The 26935-nt window shown below is 42.1% G+C and overlaps 1 protein-coding gene across 1 annotated transcript in view; it reads right to left on the minus strand.

Moving 5' to 3' along the window:
• Nucleotides 1-26935, minus strand: part of LOC134741389 (teneurin-m) — a 339256-nt gene that overhangs the window by 222957 nt on the left and 89364 nt on the right. The window contains exon 3 of the mRNA XM_063674155.1: nt 18597-18794. Coding sequence (XP_063530225.1) covers nt 18597-18794 — 198 coding nt within the window. The remainder of the gene's footprint in view (nt 1-18596; nt 18795-26935) is intronic.

The following is a 26935-nucleotide window of genomic DNA, read 5'->3' on the forward strand; positions in this document are numbered from 1 at the left end:
CAATTGTCCAATAGGGATGTTGACTATTTTTTAGAACTGTTGTCATTTTATAGATAGACACGTAATTATTGCAAAAAAAAATATTTTGTAATTTTTATTCATTAAATTTTAATTAAAAATCGACGTTAATTAGTTTAATCAAACCCGGGGTTGCGGCAAACCTCGACGGCGTTGGCGAGATGAACTTGACGCCTCTGACAGGAACTGGTGGGAGACGGGTCAACACCGGGATACGTGGAAAGGGGGGAGGGAGGCCTTTGCCCAGCAGTGGGACACTCTAAGCTCATATAAATATAAATAAAATAAAAATTAGTTTATTGTTTAAATTTCGCGCTAAAACGCTCCAAGCTGTCACGTGATCTGGATGACGTAACGATGTGACAAACAAACGACTGTCGGTGCCAGAGGACGACCGTTTGACAACTTGTCTGTGCGTGTTTCTCACGCCGTGACGTCACGCGCTCCGATTTGCGTTTGCAGTCACGTGATGCTGGAAATTATTTTAAATACTTTTAATTATCTTTAATTATTTATTACGCATATTTACACTTACAAAATATGATTTCCAGCATTTTAATATTCCCTGGTATGATAAAAACATTAAATTTTATATATTAGCGGTTCATGACAATATCCCTATTCAAAACCGATTGCATTCAATTAGCTGTGTGTCATGATTATAGATTAAGAAAATAACAGAAATTGGAAAATTGCCAGTTACTGTGGTTTAGGGTCTGCGCGGCAGAAAAGGTCAAACAATCCTTTGTAAATTACTGATGAATTTTACAATAAAGGCAAAATTAAATATTAGAAGTGAATAAATAGCGTTCTTATAAAATTGCGAAGCAGATAAATAAGATTAATTTCAACTTTAAACAAAACAAAACGGGCTTAATTAACAAAATTTGCCAATACACTGTTTCTTTGAAAACGCCTTCATCGGGCTACAGAATATTTAGGTTTCCCTTGCAAATGCCTACGGCTCGATGGTGTAAGCTAGCAGCGATCAGCGATTTGAGATCGATACGGACATATTTGCTTTAAAAAATCCCATATTAGGATATTATTCTTGATATTACCTATGGTTGGCCCTAGCTATGTATACATTGACCTCTTTTTTTTGTGACATTAGTTTTATTTATTAATTTTATATTCTTTTTTTTTGATATCTGTTCTAATGACGATCCTTTAGTGAAAGCCTTTTATTTAAGAAATATAAATCTAATCTAGTGTAATCTGTAAAAAATTAAGGTAGAAGAAAAAGAGGAAAAATAGCTATTTGATATGATGAGCTCTAAATGTAAATGAAAAGAGATCATTATTAAATCAAACGGTAAAAAAGATGTTTCATACAAAGTCATCTCCGTTAACGCTTGCCGTTTAAACCTTTAGTTGTAAAAGCGGTTCCCCGGGTGGGTGTTTACTACGGATCCCTGCTCCTTATCAGGGGCCCACAGGCACTGCGTCTCAGCGTATTTTTGTTAACAACTTCTTCTTTTGAGGAATTTTCAGCGAGCTACACATTGTGCGGACGGAATTTGATTTTCTTGTTATCGGCTTAAGGACTGGGAAACTTTTACCTACTCTGCCAACAAACACGACTCCAAATCGTGGGGATCCTGCGAAATAACAACACCAACCTTCGGATGGGACGGTATTTTAATTTACATTAAAGGAAATCACCCACCACGACACTAATATACGTGGATGACTTTTCCCCATCTAATACCTACTAACAATGCTAATGATACGAGTACATTCCTTGCTGTCACTACACTCATTAGTAATGTCCAATGAAAATCCAACTAAAGCCAAAGTGTCGAGTAATGCATATCCTCATTTCAACGTTAGAATTAATCTACAAACTTGTCAAGTGTGGCCCAAACAATATATAACCCTCAAAAAGTTCCAAAGCCCCCCTCGCGAAAAAACCGAACATGGTATCTGTATTAAATAGACAAAGTTTTTCCCGACTCAGAAACTTGTAAAATATGTTCTATGTCAGCGTCAAAGAGTCTGCCTCGGCGGTATTTATAAGTTTACCGGGGACAAGGTACGCCGTTGCAAGGCGCCAAAATTGCCACTTTTCGTTATATCTCCTCAACCTCCTCATTCTTTTGTTGCATCCTCGTATCTTGAAGACATATTTTTCTTTATAACGATTATTTATTGCTGCTACAAAAGCGTTCGGAATAGAGGCGTTGAGTGACGCAGTTTAATAAAAAGCTTTTTTACATTTTGTTCTACCTGCTTGTCTTCTATAGTAGTCATTTCTTTCTCGTTTAAACTTTAATTTTAGTTTACTTAAAAATTTTACGTTTCTAAAATCAGTTTGTTTCTTTCTGTAGTATTAATAGGAGAAGGTACCAAAGTTATCGTAAGCGAATATAAACTATCGATGTTGATATAAGCAACCAAGCTTGATGCAATTTCTCGTACCTTTACAGGAGAGTTAAAATATTGAACCGTCTGGCTTCATTATTTATACCAACAGAACCATGGTCCCGGTGAATTTTGCTAGCGATATTTTATTCGTTATTTGAATCAACAGGATCGACCGAATCCGGGCCTTTGTCTTCGATAAAATACAGGCGTTATCGGCGTTCGTTCGCTGCACAACCAACGATACAGGTTCGGCAATATTATCGTCGATAGAAAACTCGGTAGGTAATTAACAATTAGAGATGTAAGTAATTAGATAAGTCCTTTAGTTTACGGAAAGAAAATACCGATCTGATTAATTGCGATACTACACAAATTCTTCTGAATACAAATGTAAAAAGTAATACCGCATATAGGAAACTTCACTCATACAATTATATTACATAGCTAAAACTGTTTAGTTATAACAAATTGAACAAAACATATGTACTGTCCTTATCACCCCGCCATACAAATCCGGTGCAGTTGCTGATTAAATAACACAAACCAAACTTTTGCATTACATTAGCGGAACGTTCCAGACAATGGCGCCGAGTACAAAAGACGGTAAGAGACCAGAAGAAATCGATGGGTACTATCGGGAAGGCGCCGAAAGCTGTCCCCGTAGCGACCCGATATTTTCATCTAACTTTGAAGATTGCCCCCGCTCGCAAATTGTACAGGAATAGGGCCCTATAATGGGATTGTAGGTGCGATTTTCTTTCGCGAGATGAGCCAGTACATTCTGGATAGAAAAATAACGTTTCGGAAATTGTCGGCAAGATTTATCGCTGTGCGAGGTGGTAAATTGTTTCTTGATTTTGCTTCGAACTTAGAGGGGCTATTAAGCTGCGGGAGTGTGTATTTTCTTCGATTACAGCAAAATAAGTCGCGACGATTTCTTGTAAAATCACGGGCGATGAGCATCGATATTACTTGTAGCTGGAATTGCGAAGACTATTTTCAGATCGACTCTTGCAATGCATAATTTGTATCACCAGTACGTGTAGGTAGGTATTCTTAAACATGATTATGCCATTTTTTTTAAAGCATAAACATTATAATGCTGTTTTACTAACTGTAACACCTCTGGAGTTGCAGGCGTCCATAGGCTACGGTGACTGCTTACTATCAGGCGGGCCGTATGCTAGTTTGCCACCGACGTGGTATTAAAAAAAAGTAAGTTATCTACTTATTTATTCCGTCTTATACTATGGTCACTTGTCCTTATTTACAACTTGAAATAATGCTGTTAGCGACGCTCTAACACGACAGTAGATGATTCTAAGTTAATTTAAATCGAATAGTTTAAGATTGTATTCTTAATAAAGATTTTATCGTTTAGGTAGGCAAATTCGCTCTAGATTGTTATTAGTTCGTAAGTAACATGTATATACGCGTTATTTTATAGCCTAGGATTAGTTATGTATCTAGGTTTCATTCGATTTCATAAGAAAAGGTCAAATTATTTCCCTTGAATTCCTAATCCCATAGTAAAAAGAGTGAGATAAAGCATTAGAAAGAGATTAAAATGTAGATTCGTTAATTGGCTCACGAATTATAGCCAATCATAAGAAAATGTAGACAAGGATAGGTAAGAATGAGCAGGACGCACGATCAACTTCTCATTGGTCACACAAAATCCGCCGAGCATTTCGATATCGCTCAGATTTTACTATGGAGTTAGTACGTTCGATCAAATATCACGTAAATTATAAATATCCGACCATAATAATGTATGTAGAAATCATAGAGAATAATATCGTTTATCGATCAGTGCAGGTACTATTGTCATAGGCCTAGCCAAAGTATTGTATTCGGCCAGCGAAAGGGCAAAAAACCCGCGCTATTGTCCTCGACGCGAGCGGACAATAGCCCGTATTGTGTGAGTATTACCGAGCAGAACAGAAGAGATTCGCTAATCGAGTAGCCTAATGGTTTAGATGTTAGGATACATAAGTTTTAATTCGATAATTACGTGATTAATTAAGTAAACATAATGTAAGCGATAACGAGATAACTAAAATCGAGGCGATGGCGGCCGGATAGCGTCATTAGCCAATCAGAGCCCTTCGAATCGAACGAATGGAAATCGATCTTATCTCCTTATCGTAGGAGCTTTCCTTTTCTTAAATTTTCGTATAAATACAGGGAAGGACGACTGGGTAGGCACAGTATCGGAAAAGCAGCTTCTACTATCAAAAAGTCCTCAAGAAAACCTGAAGAAGTTTAAAGTGCCCAGTCGTTCTACTCTCAGTTACCGTGTTAGGAGTATTTTTATACCTTGTACCGCGATTAATAAAAGTCAGTTTTTACAAGTGTCGTAATTAGTTTAATTCGAATTCGTGGATAGTTATTTTCTGGTCCTTCGAGGGTGAGTCGGCGTGGGAACGGACACGTCTCGGCAGTACGAGTGGCGGCGGCAGGGCGTGCCAGCGACCAGACTCTACAACTGAGCTCCGGAGGCTATAGTGCGTCGCGGACTGCATTATTTTCTGGTCCTTCGAGGAGCCGGATTTCCTGTCAGCCCATCGAGACGTCGTGTTCAAGCCCATGTCTCTCAATATGGTAAAAACGAGGTCGAAGTCAGCGTCGCGGATCGACGAAGACAGGCAGCGCTTCCTAGACGAGGGCGCGGCGGCGGCTCAAGCGCGTGAGCTCGCCCGCGTAGCTGCAGAGAGGGCCGGAGGCGCCGACGCGGAGCGTCTCTCCCCTCCACCTGCCGAGTCGACCGGCGCAGAAAGGACCAATCAGCGCGCTGCGAGTGCCGAGCCGCTCGGCGCAGCGGCCGCGCTACCACCGATCGAACCCAGGTTTGGGGACTTACCGAGGCCACCGAGGTCTCCATCGCAAGATACAATGATGCTGTGGAGCAAGGATCTCAAGAAGCGCTTACGGCGTCTATCGAGACCGACACCGATACCGTCACGTCATCCGAAGACAGTCACCAGAGACTATACGACGTCACAACCGCAGGTAACTCCTAGGGAGGCAAGCACCCCGTATGCCCCTACCCGCTCTCATTCCGTGCGTTCGTGCGCGAGTACTATCGTCGAAGCCAGAGTCTCCCAGATCGAGTTGGAAGCGGACGAGCGGCTAGCGGCGATCAAGAAAAAGGAGTTACAACTCGAAGCCGACTTAATTCGTAAGCGGCTAGAAACCCAGAAGCTGCAAATACGTGCAGAAGGTAGTACGACCGACGCGGTTTCCGATCCAGACGACGTCGAGCCGCAAAAACAAAGAAGAATCCTTAAGTGGATGGACGAATCGCAGGACAAGACGCGAACCGAGCCCGTCAAGTCCAACAAAAGGTTAGCCAACGAGCCACCGCCAGACTACGACACTCCCAGGCGACCTACGCAGGCGGAGCGGCATATTCGACGTCGCTCACCGAGCCGCGAGGATCGTCGGCGATCGTTATCGCCACCGGACGAGCCCCGTACGCCGCACACGGCACGTACGCAGCTCACGAACGAAGGTACGGTTGCGGAGTCTATGCTGCAGTTATTCGAGAGAATGCAAATGGCGGCTCGTCCGGCACCGAAAGATATATTCGAGTTGCCCCACTTCTACGGCGATGTAAGTGAGTGGCGAAGTTTCTACAATACGTACTATGCAGCCAGGCATCGGGACATCGACGATCCGGAGATTCTACAACTCGCGGATTTCCTGATGGAGGAGAGCGAGCAAGAGATGTCGTTCTGTCACGCTCGCGCGGCCCCGAGGCGCGCGCAGACCCCGTATGCACCGCCGCACGCGCGCGCGACCGGCGCTCGACTGACTGCATCCGCGCCGCGCTACCCCACTCCGGCTACCGCGAACGCGAGCCGCTACGCGATTGGCCCGAAAGTCACGTACGCCGCTCGTCATGTAAACGTCGCGAAGTCAACGTGCCTGTATTGTGGGGGCAATCATTCGACACCGGACTGTCGTAAGCTCGCCACACAGAGCATAGGAGCGAGATGGGAATGGGCGAAGCTGAACAGGATCTGCTACAGATGTATGGACGCGAAACATCTCAAGATTCAATGTAAGGCGAAAGCGTGTGGCGTGGCAGGCTGCCCGCACGTGCATCATCGATTACTCCATGCTGACCCGATGCAGGAGCCAAACGAAGACACTACAATGGCGGTAACTCTGTCTGCGCAACGAGCGGTTGCCCCTCCGAGAGTTACGTCATCGGTCGAGCCAGCGGCGAGAGCGGAGCCGCGGCCCTCAGAACGAGAGGACAACGACCCACGCGTGTACGTGTCATCGACCCCGAACTATAACGTGCTGCTCAAGGTGCTACCTGTTACGGTAACAGGCCCGAAAGGTACAGTTCAAATTTTTGCCTTTTTAGACGACGGATCGACGCTATCAATGATAGATCAAGATGTCGCGGACGAGATAGGAGCAGTGGGCGAGGACGAGCCCCTCTGTATCCGCGGAATACGCAATCTGAAGCATACATCAATCACGCAAACGGTAAAGGCAACAGTGAGATCTGCACGAGGAGGCACCGCACACGGGATCGTCGTAAAAACAGTAGAAGGTTTGGAAATCAGATCGCAGTCGCTCAATAAAGCCGAGTTAATGAAGTACGAGCATCTCGCAGACCTAGGAGACGAGTGCTACACAGGTACGGGAGTACCACAGATGCTGATTGGAGGTGACTTTAGTCATTTAATAACTCCCATGGAGATAAGGCAGGGCGGCGAGGACGAGCCGTGCGCGATGAAGACTCCATTGGGATGGGCATTTTTCGGAAGAATGCCGCGTATAATTCGTACCGTCGAGCAAACAGTCATGCATTGTCGTACCGACGACGAAGACTTGAACGAGCAAGTGAAGAAACATTGGTCGATCGAGGCGCTTGGAGTAACACAGAAAGAAAATGTAAGTCCGAGCGATCAGCGAGCCATCGACATATTCAACGCTACGGTACGCAAAACTACGAGAGGCCGGTACGAGGTAGGACAACTGTGGGCGTCCGACGAAGTGAAGCTACCACCGAGTTATGCAATGGCACGATCGAGATTGCATAATCTGGAATCGCGAATGCGACGCGATAAGGACTTTGCCGCGGACTACGCAGCCCAGATACGGAAGTTACTACAAAAAGGATATGCTGAACGCATAATGGAACCACCACAAACCGATCGAACTTGGTTTTTGCCGCATTTCAGCGTGTTTAACCTCAACAAAGGAAAAGGGAGAGCCGTATTCGACTGCGCAGCAAAAAGCCAAGGAAACAGTCTGAATGATTACATCTTAGCGGGACCGGACTTGCTACAGAGCCTGTTAGGCATACTACTGAGGTTTCGCGAATGGAGCTTCGCAGTAGTAGCGGACATACAGGAGATGTTTCTTCAGATCCAGATACGAGCCGAGGACCAACAGAGCCAGCTCTTCTTGTGGCGAGGTACAAGAAGAGACATGGAGCCGCAGGTTTACAAACTTAATCGAGTTTGTTTTGGGAACGTGTCGTCACCTTTTCTCGCGCATTCCGTGCGCAACCGGAATGCGATCGATAACGCAGATAAGTATCCCGAGGCGGTCTACGATATCCAGAACAACCACTACATGGATGACTACGTGGCGTCATACAAAACCGAAAACGAGCTGTTAAGAACATCATCGCAGGTACGAGACTCTCACGCCGAAGGGAACTTTCACTTGCGAGGCTACGCGAGTAACAGCGAACGATTGCTAGCGAGTATAGAGCCGGAATTGCACGCACAGGAGCCGACGCATCTAGGCGAGAGACAGCAGACCGTTCTAGGTATGACCTGGGACCCTAGCACCGATACGCTAGGCTACAACACGAAGATGCTGCGTGTACCGGAGGCCGTGAAGACTCGCGAGCGACTGCCGACAAAAAGGGAGCTACTTAGCGCGATAATGTCCATTTACGACCCGATGGGACTTATCGCACAATACGTAATAAGCGCGAAGATTATTTTTCAACGAGTATGGGCGAAAGGGACGACATGGGACGCACCGTTACCGAACGAAGAAGCCGAAGACTTTTTTCAGTGGCTGAAAGCACTGAAATTTGTAGCGACTCTACGCATTCCGAGGCAATACGAGTCGCCGAGTAGAGTAACAAGGTACACTCTACACATTTTTACAGACGCATCGACCGAGGCATATTGCGCTGTAGCGTATTGGCGCATAGAGAACGCGGAACACGAAGTGCAGGTCAGCCTGGCGGCGGGTAAGAGTAGGGTTTGTCCCCTGAAAGTACTTTCCGTGCCGAGGCTGGAGCTGACAGCTGCAATTATCGGAGTCCGACTGGCAGACACAATAAAAAACGAACAGAGATACGATATTGAAAAAGTAAGTTATTGGACGGACTCGCAAGTGCTGCTAGGATGGATCAGAGACGACGCACGAAACTACAAGCCGTTCGTGTCACACCGCTTAGCTGAAATAGCTGAAAAATCGGACCGACAAGCGTGGAGGTACGTGCCGACCGACGTGAACCCGGCAGACCACGCTACACGAGGCAAGCCGACGAGGAAAATCGACATCGACGACGATTGGTATAAAGGCCCGCCATTTCTACGCCGACCCGAGGCGGAGTGGCCGAGTCAAAATATCACTGAAAAACCGAGTGAAGACCTCCCTGAAAAGAAGTCTAACGAGAAGGCGGAGACCACGCTGACTACGACTATATCGAGACCGGACCCATCGAGCGTGTTACTGGACATACGACGTTTCAGTAACTACGATCGACTAATCAACTCTACAGCCTACGTGTTGCTATTCGTAGAAAAATTGAAAACGAGAAATAGAAGACTACAGCTTCAAGTAAGTCACATTAAGCGAGCCGAGCATATGTGGCTACAAAATAGTCAGCGGAGGAGCTTCCCGGACGAGATACGAACACTGAACGCGGGACGAGAACTGGAGAAGAAATCGAGATTATACACTCTAGCACCCGAGCTGAGCGATGACGGCGTGCTACGTATGAAAACCCGCTTAGGTAGCGCTCCAGTCTTGTACTCATCACTGCATCCTGTTATATTAGACGGAAGGGATCCATTTACCAGATTAATGGTCCTACGAGCTCACAGACGATCAGCGCATATACATAACGAGGCCGTTATAAATCAATTGCGTCAAAATTATTGGATTTTGCAGTTACGACCGACCGTGAAAGCTGTGGCGCGAGATTGCGCGCTGTGCAGGCTACGCCGAGCCTTGCCGCGCGCGCAACCTCTTGGCGACCTACCACCCGAGCGACTACAGGCTTACCAGAGGCCATTCACCTACACCGCGCAAGATTACCTAGGTCCTATGTACGTGACCATAGGCCGACGACGAGAGAAGCGCTGGGTGTGTCTGTACACATGCCTAGCAACACGAACCATACACTTGGAAAGTGTATACAGCCTGTCAACGGACAGCGCACTCCTCGCGCTACGTCGCTTCGCAGCGAGGCGAGGATGGCCGAGCACCATGTATAGCGACAACGCAACGTGCTTTAAGGCCGCATCGAACGAGCTGCGTGAGGCCTACCGACAATGGCTTCCGCAACTACAAACCTACGGCGTGCAACAGCGAATGAATTGGAAATTCATTCCCCCCGGCAACCCCTCGGCAGGCGGAGCTTGGGAGCGCATGGTGCGCACCGTGAAGACAGCAATGCTCTATACATTCAATACTAGAGCCCCGAAACCCGAAGTTTTCGAAACTATATTGACCGAAATCGAAAATATCGTCAACCGAAGACCGCTTACACACGTCAACGTAGACCCGGACAGCGAAGAAAGTCTCACACCGGCACACTTTCTTTTGCTCCAAAACGCTAACCTACCGATGATTGGAGCCTACGACGAGAACGAGACGAGACAATGGAAAGCTGCCCAGGCGCTAGCTGACCACTTCTGGCGGCGCTGGACGAAGGAATACTTCCCACTTCTGGCACCACGCAAGTCGTCCGATGACGGAGGGCGACAGATCCAGCCGGGAGATGTGGTCATCATATCCGAGCCGAACGGACCACGTAGCGTGTGGCCCAAAGGAGTCGTCGAGATCGTCTACCATGGACCCGACGGACGGGTTCGCTCCGCAGACATCAGGACGAGGCACGGGACGCTACGCAGGCCAACCTGTAGGCTTGCGGTCATCGCGTCGCAACCCAGACACCAGGAGTCTTCGACTGCGGGGACAAAATGTTAGCGACGCTCTAACACGACAGTAGATGATTCTAAGTTAATTTAAATCGAATAGTTTAAGATTGTATTCTTAATAAAGATTTTATCGTTTAGGTAGGCAAATTCGCTCTAGATTGTTATTAGTTCGTAAGTAACATGTATATACGCGTTATTTTATAGCCTAGGATTAGTTAGGTATCTAGGTTTCATTCGATTTCATAAGAAAAGGTCAAATTATTTCCCTTGAATTCCTAATCCCATAGTAAAAAGAGTGAGATAAAGCATTAGAAAGAGATTAAAATGTAGATTCGTTAATTGGCTCACGAATTATAGCCAATCATAAGAAAATGTAGACAAGGATAGGTAAGAATGAGCAGGACGCACGATCAACTTCTCATTGGTCACACAAAATCCGCCGAGCATTTCGATATCGCTCAGATTTTACTATGGAGTTAGTACGTTCGATCAAATATCACGTAAATTATAAATATCCGACCATAATAATGTATGTAGAAATCATAGAGAATAATATCGTTTATCGATCAGTGCAGGTACTATTGTCATAGGCCTAGCCAAAGTATTGTATTCGGCCAGCGAAAGGGCAAAAAACCCGCGCTATTGTCCTCGACGCGAGCGGACAATAGCCCGTATTGTGTGAGTATTACCGAGCAGAACAGAAGAGATTCGCTAATCGAGTAGCCTAATGGTTTAGATGTTAGGATACATAAGTTTTAATTCGATAATTACGTGATTAATTAAGTAAACATAATGTAAGCGATAACGAGATAACTAAAATCGAGGCGATGGCGGCCGGATAGCGTCATTAGCCAATCAGAGCCCTTCGAATCGAACGAATGGAAATCGATCTTATCTCCTTATCGTAGGAGCTTTCCTTTTCTTAAATTTTCGTATAAATACAGGGAAGGACGACTGGGTAGGCACAGTATCGGAAAAGCAGCTTCTACTATCAAAAAGTCCTCAAGAAAACCTGAAGAAGTTTAAAGTGCCCAGTCGTTCTACTCTCAGTTACCGTGTTAGGAGTATTTTTATACCTTGTACCGCGATTAATAAAAGTCAGTTTTTACAAGTGTCGTAATTAGTTTAATTCGAATTCGTGGATAGTTATTTTCTGGTCCTTCGAGGGTGAGTCGGCGTGGGAACGGACACGTCTCGGCAGTACGAGTGGCGGCGGCAGGGCGTGCCAGCGACCAGACTCTACAACTGAGCTCCGGAGGCTATAGTGCGTCGCGGACTGCATTAAATGCCAATATTATTCTGACCTCAGTCCATATAACCAAATTTGCGTTTAACTTAGCTAAAGTTCTAGGACTTAACCATATTAATGTAGCGCTGTTCTGAGCTCGCTTCATCACTAACCGAGAAACAAATACAACAACACGAGATGATTAAAAACAAACAGATTTGCTGAGCAATATCATTATTGTATTACAACTGGCCACAAACTCTGCTAAAATGTCTGAAAGGAGAACATTTGTAATCCTTTTTTGGTCTTTAATAATTTAAATTGAATAATTAAAGAAATCACCTTAGGGAGGAAAATTTAATAAAACGACACTGAAAAGTTGGATTAAATTTATTAATGGGCTTAAAATAATAAAAGTAATTACTGTCAGGTAATCGAGTTTGATCGCTAGTGGTCGCGTGCACCGCGGCGCGGCGATTACCGGGGCCTTTTCACCTACAACGAGGTAAAAAAATAATTCGGATGGAATAAAATCTAATCCCGATTATACGACCCAAATAAAGACTGCAAATTCAAGGTTTTTAAGCCTCCATATCTCGGGGCTCTGAGCCTGCTGAGGCCAAAAAGATTTACATAAAAAGAAACTTCCCGTCTACCAAATTATGATTCAATTAGTATTAAAGGATTGGAGTCTCAAAGGACGGGTACTTTTTAAAGGTTTGTCGGGTCGGCTGATACGAAACTCCTTTGTGCTTTCGAGCAAACTAAGGCGGTTGTAGCTTTGTGGCGCGGGTGAGGTATCGACGAATAACAAACCTTGATACTTACAAGGGGACAAATGGAATAAGCGACGAAAGACTCGGACCGGGATGATAGTGCGAGCTCCGCAGCCCGCTGGTACGTTTTTAATTTGAGCTGACGTTGTACTACGAAAGGCAAAGATCCTTTTACCTCATTTTCATTCGGCGTCTTCGGCTTAACAATGGATTGTTACGCTCAATGTACTGTAACAATCATACCTATTAACTTTCCTTTTCAAATCTCCCAAGATATTACACTTCGGATACAATTTTGCAGCATCTAGGTGCGTATTTTCGCCTGTCTTAACTTGACGTTGCGGAAGTGTAAAATAACACGAGACTTCATCAGTCAAGTCTAATGCTAGGTATTTGTTACACTCAAATCCCCGGCAGCGTGGATTAGGTGACGAATTCTACATTTTTTTTTCGCTTGTCACAGCCCTGTGATTATTCGTTCCGCCCGTAAGTTTGAGATATTCGTCTTAAGGATTAAGGGGGTGCCATGAGTGAACGAAATTTCGCGGAATTCCCTTGATGGATGAATATGGAAACCTTAATTCCGACGTTCCGGGGAGTAAAATAGTATAAAAGACAAGAAAACCCGCGACTTTAATTTAATGAGACTATATTTTAGGGAAGTTATTTTCGTATCGGTATTTTTCTGCATGCTCCGAATGAGGTCAGTTTTTTAGTCATGTTTATCCTTATTGCTAAGTTGATATTTCCCTTTGAACAACGCAGTACCTACATAAAAAGTTTCTTTGTACTGTTCACGTTAGAGTCAAGAATAACGTAATTACTGTGTAATGTTATCAGCGTTTCTGTTCGGAGGCGCTGTTAAGTTTCATTTTATACGACTAGAACAGCGCCCGGATTGAGACTGCATATGGAATTAAAAAAGACATTCATTCATTAAACAAACATACATAAAATTTAACGAAGCGCTGCCATATTCGTTAACGAATTTCCGGCTTTCATTATGATTATCCCGCGACCAAAACACAACCTTATGCGTCACATTTTAACGAGCCGGCGCGTCGAGAGGAAAGACAAGGACAACTATTTATTAGCCACTCTAGTCGAGTAGAAAACCATCTATCGCTCGACAATCCGTCACAAACATGCGTTTAATAGCAGCAATTAAAGGGGACACTCGTCCGACCAAAATATCGTCACATAAAAACGTCGTTGTTACCGCGTATCAAATTGTTTAACACATTCGACAGTCGCGCTGGCGTTTACGACTTGTCGCCCGTTTACGACGGTCATCCGACCGATTTGTGATTTCAGTTTACTTTCAAATTTAGTAACGCTCGGTCGTAAAATTAAGACATGGAATATCAAACCATTCGCATTATCACAATGTGTTTCCAAAAATTAATTACACCGAGTTATTTAGGCAAGCACGAAGAGGAAAATGCTACCATAATGACCCTTAAAATTTATAGCGGGTACAAAGCTAAACAGGTTCACATCACTTACCGAAATTAACGTGCGACGCAAAATGAAGTCGGCGGGCAACCCAAATTAAAGATTAAACGTCGCGTCCTTTATTCCGATCCAAACATCGGAGGAATATGTACCAGCCGCAAACAAAGGGTAGGGCCGAGCAGACCACGGGACGACAAATGTCGTACTTAATGACAAATAAAAGCCGGTATAGTTTAAATTGGGACCCAAAAACTGAATGTAAACAAACACCGGACCCAAATTTTGGTGAGAAAGTTTACGGAGCAAAGGAAAACATTGAAAACAGGCGGCTGGATCGAAATTGTTCATTTGTATAACAAGTTAACAACTATCGTTTTGTTGGAGTTGGGCATAAAACAAATTATTAGCAATGCAAAGGTCGACCGGCTGTATTTGAAAAAGCATAACGTTTAAATAAATTACGTTCCTACTAATCATTGTAAATATTAGTAGTAGAAAGCAAATACGAGACAAAGGACGACATGAAGACAGAGTAAAACTAATTAAGCAGTCTAATTCATGGAATCAAGCAGATATTAGCTGGTCTGAACCAGATGTCACGACGTTTAATACGAATTTCGCTCGTCCTAACGCAATCGATTCTAATCGAGCACATCTAGAGAATTCCAATTAAATTGCATTCAATGAAATCTAGAACGATTATACGGTAGGCAAATTAAAAGCGAGTCTCGGTTGGATTTCCTATCCAATTTTCATGCGGAACGATGCGATAAAAATCTATTACGTAAGCGAGGCCCTCTGCCTCTGTGTCACTGGGCCCGGAGCCAAGGACTAGAAAGGACTACGTCGCGTTCCCAGTAAGCGTGTTTTATCCCGTTTTGATTATCTGCAAGTAGCTGCTATACATAAGAATAAAAATAGTAATTACATTGACATTAAATTCGATTAGTAATTACATGGCTTTGATAAAAGCTCTTTTGTTAAATATTTTGCTTGAATTTCTTTTCTCATCTTCAAGACATATTAATAAGATTTGGGACTATCGTTTCCATTATGACAAAAACTTTTGTATTTAAATTCATAAAACGTAATAAAATGATTGCCTTTAAATAACTATTATGTATATTTTTAAGCAAAATTTTATGTAAAAGGTGTTACTTTTTCTTGTCGTAAACGTTTTCTATAATAGTTAATAAGCTGTGGTGTACCTACAGCTACTGATTTAATATCTCGTCATTAATATCTTGGGTATTCATCAAAGAAATGTTATAGGTACTAAATTTTAATGTCGCAATTTACTAAAAAAGACGAAACATTTTTTTTATGAGGATCATAACACTATAATATTTAGAGATAAATCTTCTAGTCTGCGCTGATCTGCGATCATGAAGCCAATTCAAACTTACATCTAACAAAATGACATCAAAATGATGTCAAATTTTATGTTCGAATTGGTCTCCATGTCATCCGAGTGTGAGTAAATTATTTCTCTCGCTGCGCTCGTGGTTCAATTTTGGAATCGTTCGCTTGCTCGGGTATCAATATTAGCACGACAGGTTAAACTGTTGTTTAACAGTTAAGTTTGTGGTTACTTTGCCCCCTTGTAAAATAAAATAAAAATTTACCACACCAACGCGAGGAAAATACTAACTGTAAAATAACTGGTGTGGTGAACAATTAGTTTAATGTCAGTATACATCAGTTTAAATTCTACGTACCTATACCAACCTACATACAAACAAAGTCTGTACCTATATCTCTTCCAGTGGCCCCAGCTCTGTGCTGCTGTGCCACTGCGATATAATGTGATTCCAAAGCTATCACATGGTTCATTTTGCATTCCCGCAAACACTTTTAGCGTATCCTCTTCGGCCTTTAATACGTGAGTGCAGCGTAGATACTTGTTCAAAGTCAAAGCGATTGCTCTGATCTCTTTGCCCATGAATTGGTGTATAAATTTTAACCACTAGTTGAGCGTGTCGAGTAAAGGGCGAGTTTAGGTTAAAGCAAACCTAAAAACAAGAATTCACTCCTACCAGGAGCAGCATTCGAACTTCAAAATTTTGATATTGTTATGTTCTTCTTGTTGGTCCTGGCTTTTATCCCATTTTACTTGGGGTCAGCCCTCCTAGTATTTTTGCGTCACATATAGCACCGTTGTGGGTTGACTGGTATTGCATTGATTGATAGCTTACAGGTCGTTTTCAAGTCTGTGTCCAGTAATATAATGTTGTGTGTAATAGTGTGTGATTACGTTTTTATCCCAAACTTCTCGCACTAATGTTACACCTCCACGGGCAAATGATGTCAAATTGTGAGTTCAGATAGGCCTCTTGTTTGCAATTCAAGATGATATGGCTGATTTTGGTTAGTTACGTTAGTTTTGTTAGTCATCTTTAGCAAGATAAGTACAGTGTGTTATGCCGTAACTACGAGTAGGTAGATGCAATGTGTTGAATGAAAAGCAAAAATTTAAAAGCAGTTCCTATACACCACGGAAACTGATTCAGAATACAGCAAATCAATAAGTAAAATTTACAAGAAGCTCATTTAAAATTTTAATTGAAAAACATCAACATTTCGTCGCACTTTAATTGCAATTTTCATATCAATTCCTATTATATTTTTTAAAAACATGCCCTAAACGGAGAAAACTAAAGGAAAAGCGACCAATAGGTAATAAACAGCACCAATATTCGAAATTCATTTAGCAGAGTAAATGTTTAAGTTTTAAATTTGCATATTGGATTTAGTACCCAATACGCCGTAAAATCAAAATCGCCTGAAGTAACTACTACAAACATAAGAGGGAATAATTTTTATTTGTTGTCAATTTTTTTATTGCGTCAAATTTTGATATTTTTTAAGTTTGAAGCCTCATTCTGGGCGGAATAAATAGTTTACAACAAAATCCCAGTTTGGGACAAAAAAGTGCACGCAAATTTCCACAAGTTACGAAAATTCTACACGTTTTAGTAACATAGGAAGATTTTGTAGGACAAACAGTGAACTTGCGCTTTTATTTTACATATTATAGGGAACTATGTAACCATCAAATTTTATCAAAATCGGATGAAAAAGGAAAATCGACAACAAATGAAATTGGCCTGAGTACGAAATAAAGCAATTTATCAGAAACAAACAACCAAATGTAACACGAATGTCGACACTCAAACACAAAGTGTAGTTCGGATTTCACAAAGTGAGTGTAAAGAGAAATAACTCTGAATCAAAGTTACGAAGATTTGCTATAAATGTCGACATGTGAAACAAGCATAAGAGTATATTATTTCCACTAAACATTTGAGGTAATACCTAGTTCCTGTATCCCGGCTTGATGTTTAATCATGACAGCGCACAAGTGACAAAAGGCTTTTTAAGGCTTGGTCTATGAAACTTATCAGATCATGGCGATCTAAACATATCATATATATATATATATATATATATCATATCACATATCCTGAAATAAAACTATAAAAACGGATTATATCGCGTATATTGAATTTATAATACATCCCGACGTTTCGAACCCTACGCGCGCGCGATATAATCAGTTTTCATAGTTTTTTAGGGTTCGGTACCCAAAGGGTAAAAACGGGACCCCATTCCTAAGACTCCGCTGTCCATCTGTCCGTCCGTCTGTGTGTCTGTCACCAGGCTGTATCTCATGAACTGTGATAGCTAGACAGTTGAAATTTTCACAGATGATGTATTTCTGTTGCCGCTATAACAAATACTAAAAACAGAATAATATAAATATTTAAATGGGGCTCCCATACAACAAACGTGATTTTTTTGCTGTTTTTTTCCATAATGGTACGAAACCCTTCGTGCGCGAGTCTGACTCGCACTTGGCCGGTTTTTCTTTATTTGCATGAGTCACTATCGCGGTAACCGAAGACAATATTAAAGCATATCCTGTCTAAGTTAAAAAAAAAAACTGCTGTCGAACACTGATATAGAAAGATTTTTAAAATGTTGAGTGATTCTTGGCTTTCTGTGTGTTGTCTCTTTCTGTTTCAATTTCATAACATCAGCATAACATGGATTTTAAAGTTGAATTTTCATTACCTACCTGGACCTTTAGTATCAACTGTCAAATAATTAATGTGCTTCAAAGTCAAGTCATGCCTAACACTAAAATTAAACAAGGATATTATGAATAATATAGGGATAAGTTCGCCTTACCTATACTTATATCTTTTACTCTGTATTTTTTTGTGTAAATTTGTTCATGTGCAATAAAAGTGACATACCTACCTACACACATACAAAACATGTTTTAAAATGGTTGTAAACATATCGTAAACAATGTACGAGTACGTTATTTAGTTGGTTCTTGTTTCTTTCTATAGCTTGACAGCTTGTTTGAGTGGATAACCACAAAAAAGAGGATTTGGTAACCAAGACAAAAGAAAATAAGTCACTGCCATTTAATCGAAAGTTCCATACGACCGTCCCGTTTGGTGTTGAATGCACGCTATTTTAACATTATCACGCTCATGGTAACTATACTTATCTGACATTCGAATTTCAGATTACAGTTTTTTTTTACCCTCCCAGTGTTGGGTAGTGAGGTATAGTGAGGCTCACCGTTGTGCACAAGCAGAGTGGAGTCCCTCGCCGTGGGCAGCTCCGAGTCCGTAAGTGTGGCGTCGGAGGCGTTGTCGGTGGAGGTGGGCGTGGTGGGCGCGGGCGAGTCGGACAGCCCTCGGCTGCGCGCGCGCCGCCCGCTGCCGCAGCTTGAGCCACTGCCACTGCCCGAGCCGTACGGGTGGAGCCGGCCCAGGCCTGCAAACGACGTACTGCTTTAGTTTTATCTATCCTTTTCCAATAGGGTTGTTTCCACATGTTGCATTTTATAACTAAACCTAGTTAAATAGGAAGTGACAAAAAAAATCAATAAATTGGAAACTTAAATTTCACCGACAAAATCGCAATTATCTTGTTTTCCATACATCGAAATGCAATAGCGACGTTACATCGTGACGTCACGATGTATTGCCATTTTGTTAGTAGCGTTTCGTCAGTAAAGTGCGGGTGCCAGACTGACTGTGTAAAGTTAGCTGACTCAAACGTTAGCTTAATGTTATTGCATGTAAAGTTTCGTTCAGACAGTGCTCAGTGACGTTGATCAGTTCACATCAATAAAATTGTGGTTAATGCAACTGGCCCTTAGGGCGTCAGCTAGCTGGCGCGGGTGCACGGAGCGGGCGCACGCACGCGGGTGCCATTGTAGGTTAAATCCGTCGCACGCGTCCGCGCCGTACTATATACTGTGCTTAATTCTTCAGAGCTTATTCCTCCAAAGAGATATGATAAATCCCTAGAAACAGCAATAAAATCCAATGTAGACAACGTTGATAATAAAAAAATTGATGTGCTAAATAAATATGATCATTTTTAGGGTTCCGTACCCAAAGGGTAAAAAGTAAAGGATCCCTATTACTAAAACTCCACTGTCCGTCTGTCTGTCACCAGGCTGTATCTCATGAACTGTGATAGCTAGACAGTTGAAATTTTCACAAATGGTGTATTTCTGTTGCCACTATAACAACAAATACTAAAAACAATATATAATGGTACATGGTACGGAGTCTTTCGTGCGCGAGTCCGACTCGCACTTGGGCGGTTTTAATTTTTTTCTCATTATTCGCGAAATCAAAAGGTATTAGGTATATGTATAGAAAACAACATCAAAAGGCAAAATAGACGACGCGGACCGAACGTAAGCAGATAACAATAAAAGCAAAACAAAGAAACCGACAAGAAGATTCTAAACTAGAAAGCCATTATTTTCATATATTCAAATAAAACTTCGAGGTGATCGGAAATAAGAAAAGTAAAAGAAAGCGTAACTAGAAAGGGTAAGTAATATAATACAGTGAAATTTGGTTAAGTGGGACCTGGATAAGTGAGAAACCTCTAATAGCTGGGACTCATGGTGCGGTCCCGACACTTGCCATTGAAATACCTCTGTTAGTGAGACAAAACAAACCTCTATAAATGGGATTAGTATTTCAAATTTTATAGTCACATTTGTCTCTATAATTGAGACAGGGAGTGTATTTATTTTACCTCTTTGACTGAGACTACCTATATTTGAACAAATACTTTTGATCAATTGTTTCTTTAAATGTTATAGGAATTTACCTGTGTATCAGAAATAACGTCAAGCTGGGACTTCACTGCAGATCAATTTTCGTTTATTTACTAATTCTTAAGGGGCCCACTGATTACCAGTCCGCCGTCCGGCCTGTCAGTTGTTCGGAACTGTATAATTTTTGTTCTAACTCACAGGCTGATATCGTCCGGCGGACTGATAATCAGTGGGCCCCTTTAGTCTACTCAAAAATTCCGTCAATTCATAATGCTTAGTTGGGTTTAGTAATTACAGATATTTGAAATTACAGATAAAGTTCAATGAATCAAGGAATGGTTAAAACTAAAATGAAATCGCATTTAATGTTCACGAAGAATGAAACCGACTAAGCCAGAAAAGTGAAGCGAAAATATTGCTTGCGAAAGCCCGCTTCACAATTCCTGCAAAAAAGGTAATAAGGAAAACCTTCTGAAAATGGCACTGAATATTTTTCTACACGTTGATTTACCTTTAATCAGTGTATACGTCTTTGATGTTTAAGAACCTTTAAGTAATGCTGTGGCTTGCTTTTGCTTTGATGAAAAATGCGGTACGGAACGCCACTCATGACGTTTTGCCTTTGCGACTTACGCAGCCATTGTATTGATTTGAAAGATTCGGTTACGGTGAAAAAACGAACATTTCTGACTGATACTTGAAATTAAAAGTAGGTATTTTTAGTATTAGATATTGGTGTAATTTGCTGCATTACACGATTGGAAATTGCATGTAACTAAATACAAAATATATAAATGATAATTAATGTCATTACCGGGTCTAACGCGATTAAATTTCATTATTTTACCTTTTTTCCGACGTTTCAACTAGGTTGCACTAGCTGTGGTCACGGAAGACCACATGGTGGTTAATTATGTGTTATATATAAATGGTGTTTGTAAACATTCTGACTTTTAAGTTAAATTCTTCTTTTCGTAGATTAAAGTAAAAACAATATAATTTTTGTAGGTCGACTGAAGTGAAGCCCCCTCTGAGTTATACCCCCGGAGCCGTAATCTTGTTTATTACCTTCAAATTTGCCATCGCGGGATCCCCGAAAATACCTCATTATGGATCTTTTAAACATCGCCAGCATCGCTGATAGATTTTCAAAATCCCACGAGCAGGTCTAATCGTAAAAAGTAAAAAGTATCAGGATATAATTAAGCGGGGCCAGACAGTGAAACTTTTTAATTTAAGTGAAACATCCCAGGAGGCCCATATCAAAGGACCTGAAGAAAATAAAATTAGTTTCGACTGTACCTCATTACCGGACTCTGTAATTGAGTATGCAGACTGCATGTGAAAAGATTTTTTCAGAGCAACGATGTCAAGTAAGTTTTTTATGAGACTTCCGAAGCAGAAAGCTTTGCGCTGAAAAGATTTGAAGAAAATCTTTAAGTTTCGAAGAGACGTTTATTAAAAAATGTTTTAAGCTGCCGCAATTTTGTTAGGCGGGTATTCAGGCTTAGTCTTACACGGTAAATAGATTGCCGCGAAGAGTTTACGAGCTGCAATTAAGGTTTCATCTCGTATTCTGTGCGCGACTGAATTTCAAAAATCACTCCGGTATCCGGGAAACTTGATAATAAGCAACAACTAATCAAATAGCCGCAGACTTGTTCAATACGATAATTAAGGATGCTGCCAACGGAACCCTTCACAAAGGAGGTCCAAACAAAAAGAACAATGAGCTCGTTAGAGGGGAATTTTTGCCAACTCCCCCTTTCCACCACTAGTAGAGTTGGAGGCCAGTCGCCCGGATAAGGAATGCTAATTGTAAGTGGGTTGCATAACTTTAGGAAATTACGAAATATATTTTTGTACTAACTGTCTCGAATAAACTGGTTGTTGTTAGCCTAAATATTTATCTTTAACCTAAATGCCTACCGTTTTAGGGATTAAGTGATGAGCAAAATAAGTGTCATATTAATTTACGTAAGGTTTTTCCACACGATAAGATGTTTTAAATTTACGCAAAAAATGTTTTTTGTTAAATAATAATTTAGGATTTTCTGCTAAGAAAGATAAGTGCCTAATTGTGTTACTTACTTCATAAGATATAAAGTAAATTTTATAAAATAATACAAATAATATTAAGCCCTCAGGGCAGCTTGTGGTGAGCTGGTGGGGAATAACGATCTCACGGACCCAAGTGCTCCCGAGGGTCGGTCAGGGTCTCCGTCTCCGGCGTGTCTTCGTCGGTCGGAGTGGACCCCAAGTAGACCCGCAGGACTCGGCTCTGACTTGCCTTCATTGGCCGTCCAGAGAGGAGTCAGAGCTATATGCTCCAGGAGTAAAAGTGAAAGATGAATAAGACGCGAGTTGACACAGTGGCTGTTAACAGCCACTGGGTAGAAAGCGGCGCACGCCTCTCGACACCCCTGAGCCGCTCACACCGGTGTTCCTCCTGGTCGTCTTCACGACGGCAAATGGGCCCCTGAGCCATCTAGTTAGCGGCAAGTCACTACCTGCCTCGATAACGTGTGTTAGCAATGTTATGGCAGGTGTCCGGACTTCTTTACAATAGCCCAGTCTCATTGTCCACCCAAACTTCAATCCATAGACCGATATACTGTTCGCTTTTTCTACAATAGTCCCAATGCCTGCTGCGACCGGTTCATGGGTGTCTATTGTTGCGCCTGTGAACGGGTTCCAGCAGGCGTTCTACATGACATTAAAGCTCTCCAAGGGGCCTCTACGTGTTGAATCTGTATCCCCACGCAAGCCTGTCAAAAGACCGGGATTTATAGGCCGGTGAAATCCAAGGAGATACAAATAAAATAATAATTCAGCCATGCGGATGAATGCAGGTTTCCTCGCGATGTTTTCCTTCATCGAAAAGCTAGTGGTAAATATCAAATGATATTTCGTACATACGTTACGAAAAACTTCTTGGTACGAGCCAGGATTTAAACCCGCGACCTCCGGATTGAAAGTCGGACGTCAGATCCACTCGGCCACCACCGCTTACAAATACAAATACATTTTAAAATACTTGTAACAACCAAGATATTATGTAATTACTTACTTGAACGTAGTAATTACAATCCAACGGATTCAGTTAACGCAAACTTCAAGTCAAATGAGATGTATTAATACAATTAACAAGACACCACAAAAACAATGCAAATTAAAGAAAAGAGCACTAAACTGTAAGAACATTAAAACACAATCGTTCTCGGATAAAATTAAATTCAACTAAATTCGCATATTCTAGAGAGACGTGGGAGGCGCATAAATAAAAACAGGAGTGTTGTTTCCTCTGGATAAGAGCACAGGACGTCCGCGCGATAACGGGTGACCGCTCTGTTTGGTACTCAGTTTTTGAATGGATGCTTTAGACGTGAATCATGATGATTATTATTGTCTATAGAGATGATTTTAAAGGAATTTTTAATAGGTATTGCCAAATAATAAACTAGAACAACACACAAACCAAGAGTGCACACAGGTAAGTAGGTATACAAAAAGGAAAGTGGAATTGGTCTCAGGGTCTTAGTATGCGTCTTTTATTTTATGAACATAACTTGCTTATAATATTATAATAATATTCACCTACACTCACACTAGCGCAGTTCGAGTAATCGCAAATATTTCGAGTGATCTGTCACCTCAGTATTTCCATGACAAGATTTTCTGCGTTGTTAGTCAAGCAAGAAATTCTATTACATTCACTATTCACGTTTGAGGACTCCACGTCACATTCGATACAATCATGTTTGCTTAGAAAAAAAAAATTGAATTACAACAAAATTCAATCCGACAAAATAGTGAACTCATAAATATACAATTGGCAAGTTGCTTGCGCTGCGAAATCACGTCGCCGAAGCAGCCCCGAGGAGCGCCCAGAAATAAACGGGGCCCGCTTTCCGCACGTATTGTTAGCTTCGTTACTATCCGAAAAGAAACTACAATTTGAATCCCACAAAGTAGCATAAACGAACCGTCAAACCTGCAGCCCCCGGGGAACCACTGTCACAATTTGTCACTGCGAGCAAACCACGCACCCCCGCCGGAATTTGGCCGCAATCTCGTCATTACCATATCGATCCCTGCACCGAATGTTTCACAACTACACCAGAATTAAATTTATCGCAATGACAATTATTCGTCACCAATTTACCTCACCTATGACCCTTTTCTCAGTATGTAAATCAATGCGAGAATCCTGATATTATATTCCGAGCATGGTGCCCCGCGTTAAGGCAAACGTAGAAATTTGTCACATGAGCGATGGTTCACCTACGTGTTTCTTCTCCAAATCCCAAACATAATCCTTTCCAGCGCAAATAAAATACACCTTTATTACTTTAAAGAGAAAAGCTTAAATCCTGCGCGACTGCCTTCGGGAATTTCATATTTTATGCGCCTCCGGGCCGGGATTAGTAGGCGATTTTGCATCTTAACTCCTCAATTGGAGAGTGGGTTTTGAATCACGCGGATCCGCGCTTCCCGAACAGAGTTGTAGTTACGCAGAGTGCGACTGTATGATTTTATGCCAGCAAAAGTAAAGAAGGTTGACAAATAGGTCGGGCGTGCCGATGTTCAGTTTTATTAAAATTAAAACGTTCTATCCCGCGTTAATAAAAGGCGGTAAGGTAGAAAATCGCTTGTATTCAACCGTTTAGATTTACAGCGGCAACACGAGGGATAAGCCGAACATTTTTATTATCATCGCGCTAGTTTATTGCGTCTCGAGCGCAGGCATTACAAATAATCTTCAAGGCGAGGTATGTAGGTATTTTCTAAGGGTGGGTTGCACCAAACAGTCTGTCACCGTTAAAGCGTTCGCAAAATTTTATTCTATGGGAAGTTTCATAGATCTCTGCTGCGTGACGTTGATCAGTCTGTTAACTGTGGTTGGTGCAACTGGCCCTAAAACAGCAAATCTAGGGGAAAGGACAATTGTACACATTTTGACTTTACTTTTTTTGTAGTTACGAGCGGAACGGCTGTGGTGCTAAAGACTGGAGCGCGAGTAGTTACGGCCCGGAATAAAAAACGAGGGTCCGCTGCAAATGGAAAGCAAATTTTCTTACAAACAAAGCGAGCAATAAATCTGCCGAACCTAAGTAAAACAGCCGAGCCTCGTCCACAGTCGTAACTCACTCTCAAGCGTACAATTTCACCGACAATTTTATTCGACATGAACTGTAGTTGTCAAACGCTGACGTTTGCGTATCGAAAGAATAAATAATAGAGATAAAAAGGAGGCTGGAGACAACGGCTTCGGTATTGTGGTCACGTGCCAAGCGGCCTCGCAAGCGCAATCTTCGGAGAAAGAATTACATTTATCCAAAGGATGAGGAAATCTCGAGTAATTCAATGTTTAGACGCCGATGAAACGTATGCAGATATATGGGGGCATGGCGATATTGCCACATCGATATACTTTGAAAATAAATTACTTTTTTCTTACATGAAAAGCTCTAGATGAATGATCGTTCACGTTCAGTCAATAAATTGTTTCACAGTGGATGAAACCCTCAGTTTCAGTAGAATAATTCAACTGACAGACTTGTCAAATAAAGTTGTTCAAAGCGAGAAATGCAGTGATTATCTGTACAGCTATTGGTTTGTGATTGTGAAGCAATTCTAATGGATTTATCAAAATGGAAATTAATTTCACGAAACAGTTTATCAATCACAGCAAATTTCTGGATATAATGGTGACTTACTGTATTTTAATTTCAATGAGGAGATCTAACAAGGCCGACAGTTGTGGGTGCCTAATGTCGGCGCTGACAGCAAGTTATGTCGTGAGTAACCCCAGAGGCACAATCAAACCAAATAACTAAGCACGACTATCCTCAAAATCATCGCGAATCATCTGAACTTACATCCAAAATCCCGGCTGCGAGTGTTTGTTTTTGATTTTTGTCTAACGAGACAATGGGGAAATGATGAGCACCGCGCCGTACGTCGCCTTTGGGACTTCACCCCATTCCGACACTACCTCCCATGTATTATATATCCGTTGGAAACTTAACCTTAGCACCTGGAAAGTAGGATTTAAATTGATACGTAGCCGATAAGGATTAACGATCGTTCGTGGTTGGGGCAATCGCATATGGCGTCAAACGGGCTACGGCGAGTGACGGCACGCCACTCGAGGGAGTCGGATTGGCCTCAGTGCTCGACGGGACATCCACTATGTCACTGTGGAGGGAGGGCGCTCGGACTTTACAGATTTAAAACACTAGTTGTGCTTCAATTGTGCCAAGCGAGAACTTTTGTCTTTTATTTTCAGGCTCAACTTTCACACAGAACTTGCAAATGTACCCGCTCTTTTAACTGTTTCTGACTGTCGTCGGAGGGACGATTTACCGAATCCGGAAATTGGCTTCTGTTACCGATGTTCATTAGCGAGACACACTAGGATCCGCGAGCTTGCTAATTAGGTGCCCGTCTGTTTACCTTTGTAATCATCTGACATCAAAGTGGGATCTGTAAGTAAGCAAGCTCGGTTTCCAAACTTGGTGATTTATTTACGCTCGGCGTATCGATCGGTGTATGACGCTGGCACGATTCAGGCGGATTTGCAGAAATCGAGGTCAAGTGGATTGAAGATTTTCATGTCCTTGTTTACTTAATGTTTGTACAAACATTCATCTCGCGATCGTCTGCACCGGAGGGTGCACGCGCGAATATTGTTCCCTACAAACACGCAATTTAATACTGGGCTTTTTCGCTGGCGATCTTAACTCGAGCGTACGTTGGTAAACCTTTTACGTTGGGCGAGTATAAAATTCACCCTAACTGCCGGCGTGACTGCCCTGCAAACTGATTT

This window comes from Cydia strobilella, chromosome 5, assembly GCF_947568885.1.
Source record: "Cydia strobilella chromosome 5, ilCydStro3.1, whole genome shotgun sequence".
Lineage (NCBI taxonomy): Eukaryota > Metazoa > Arthropoda > Insecta > Lepidoptera > Tortricidae > Cydia > Cydia strobilella.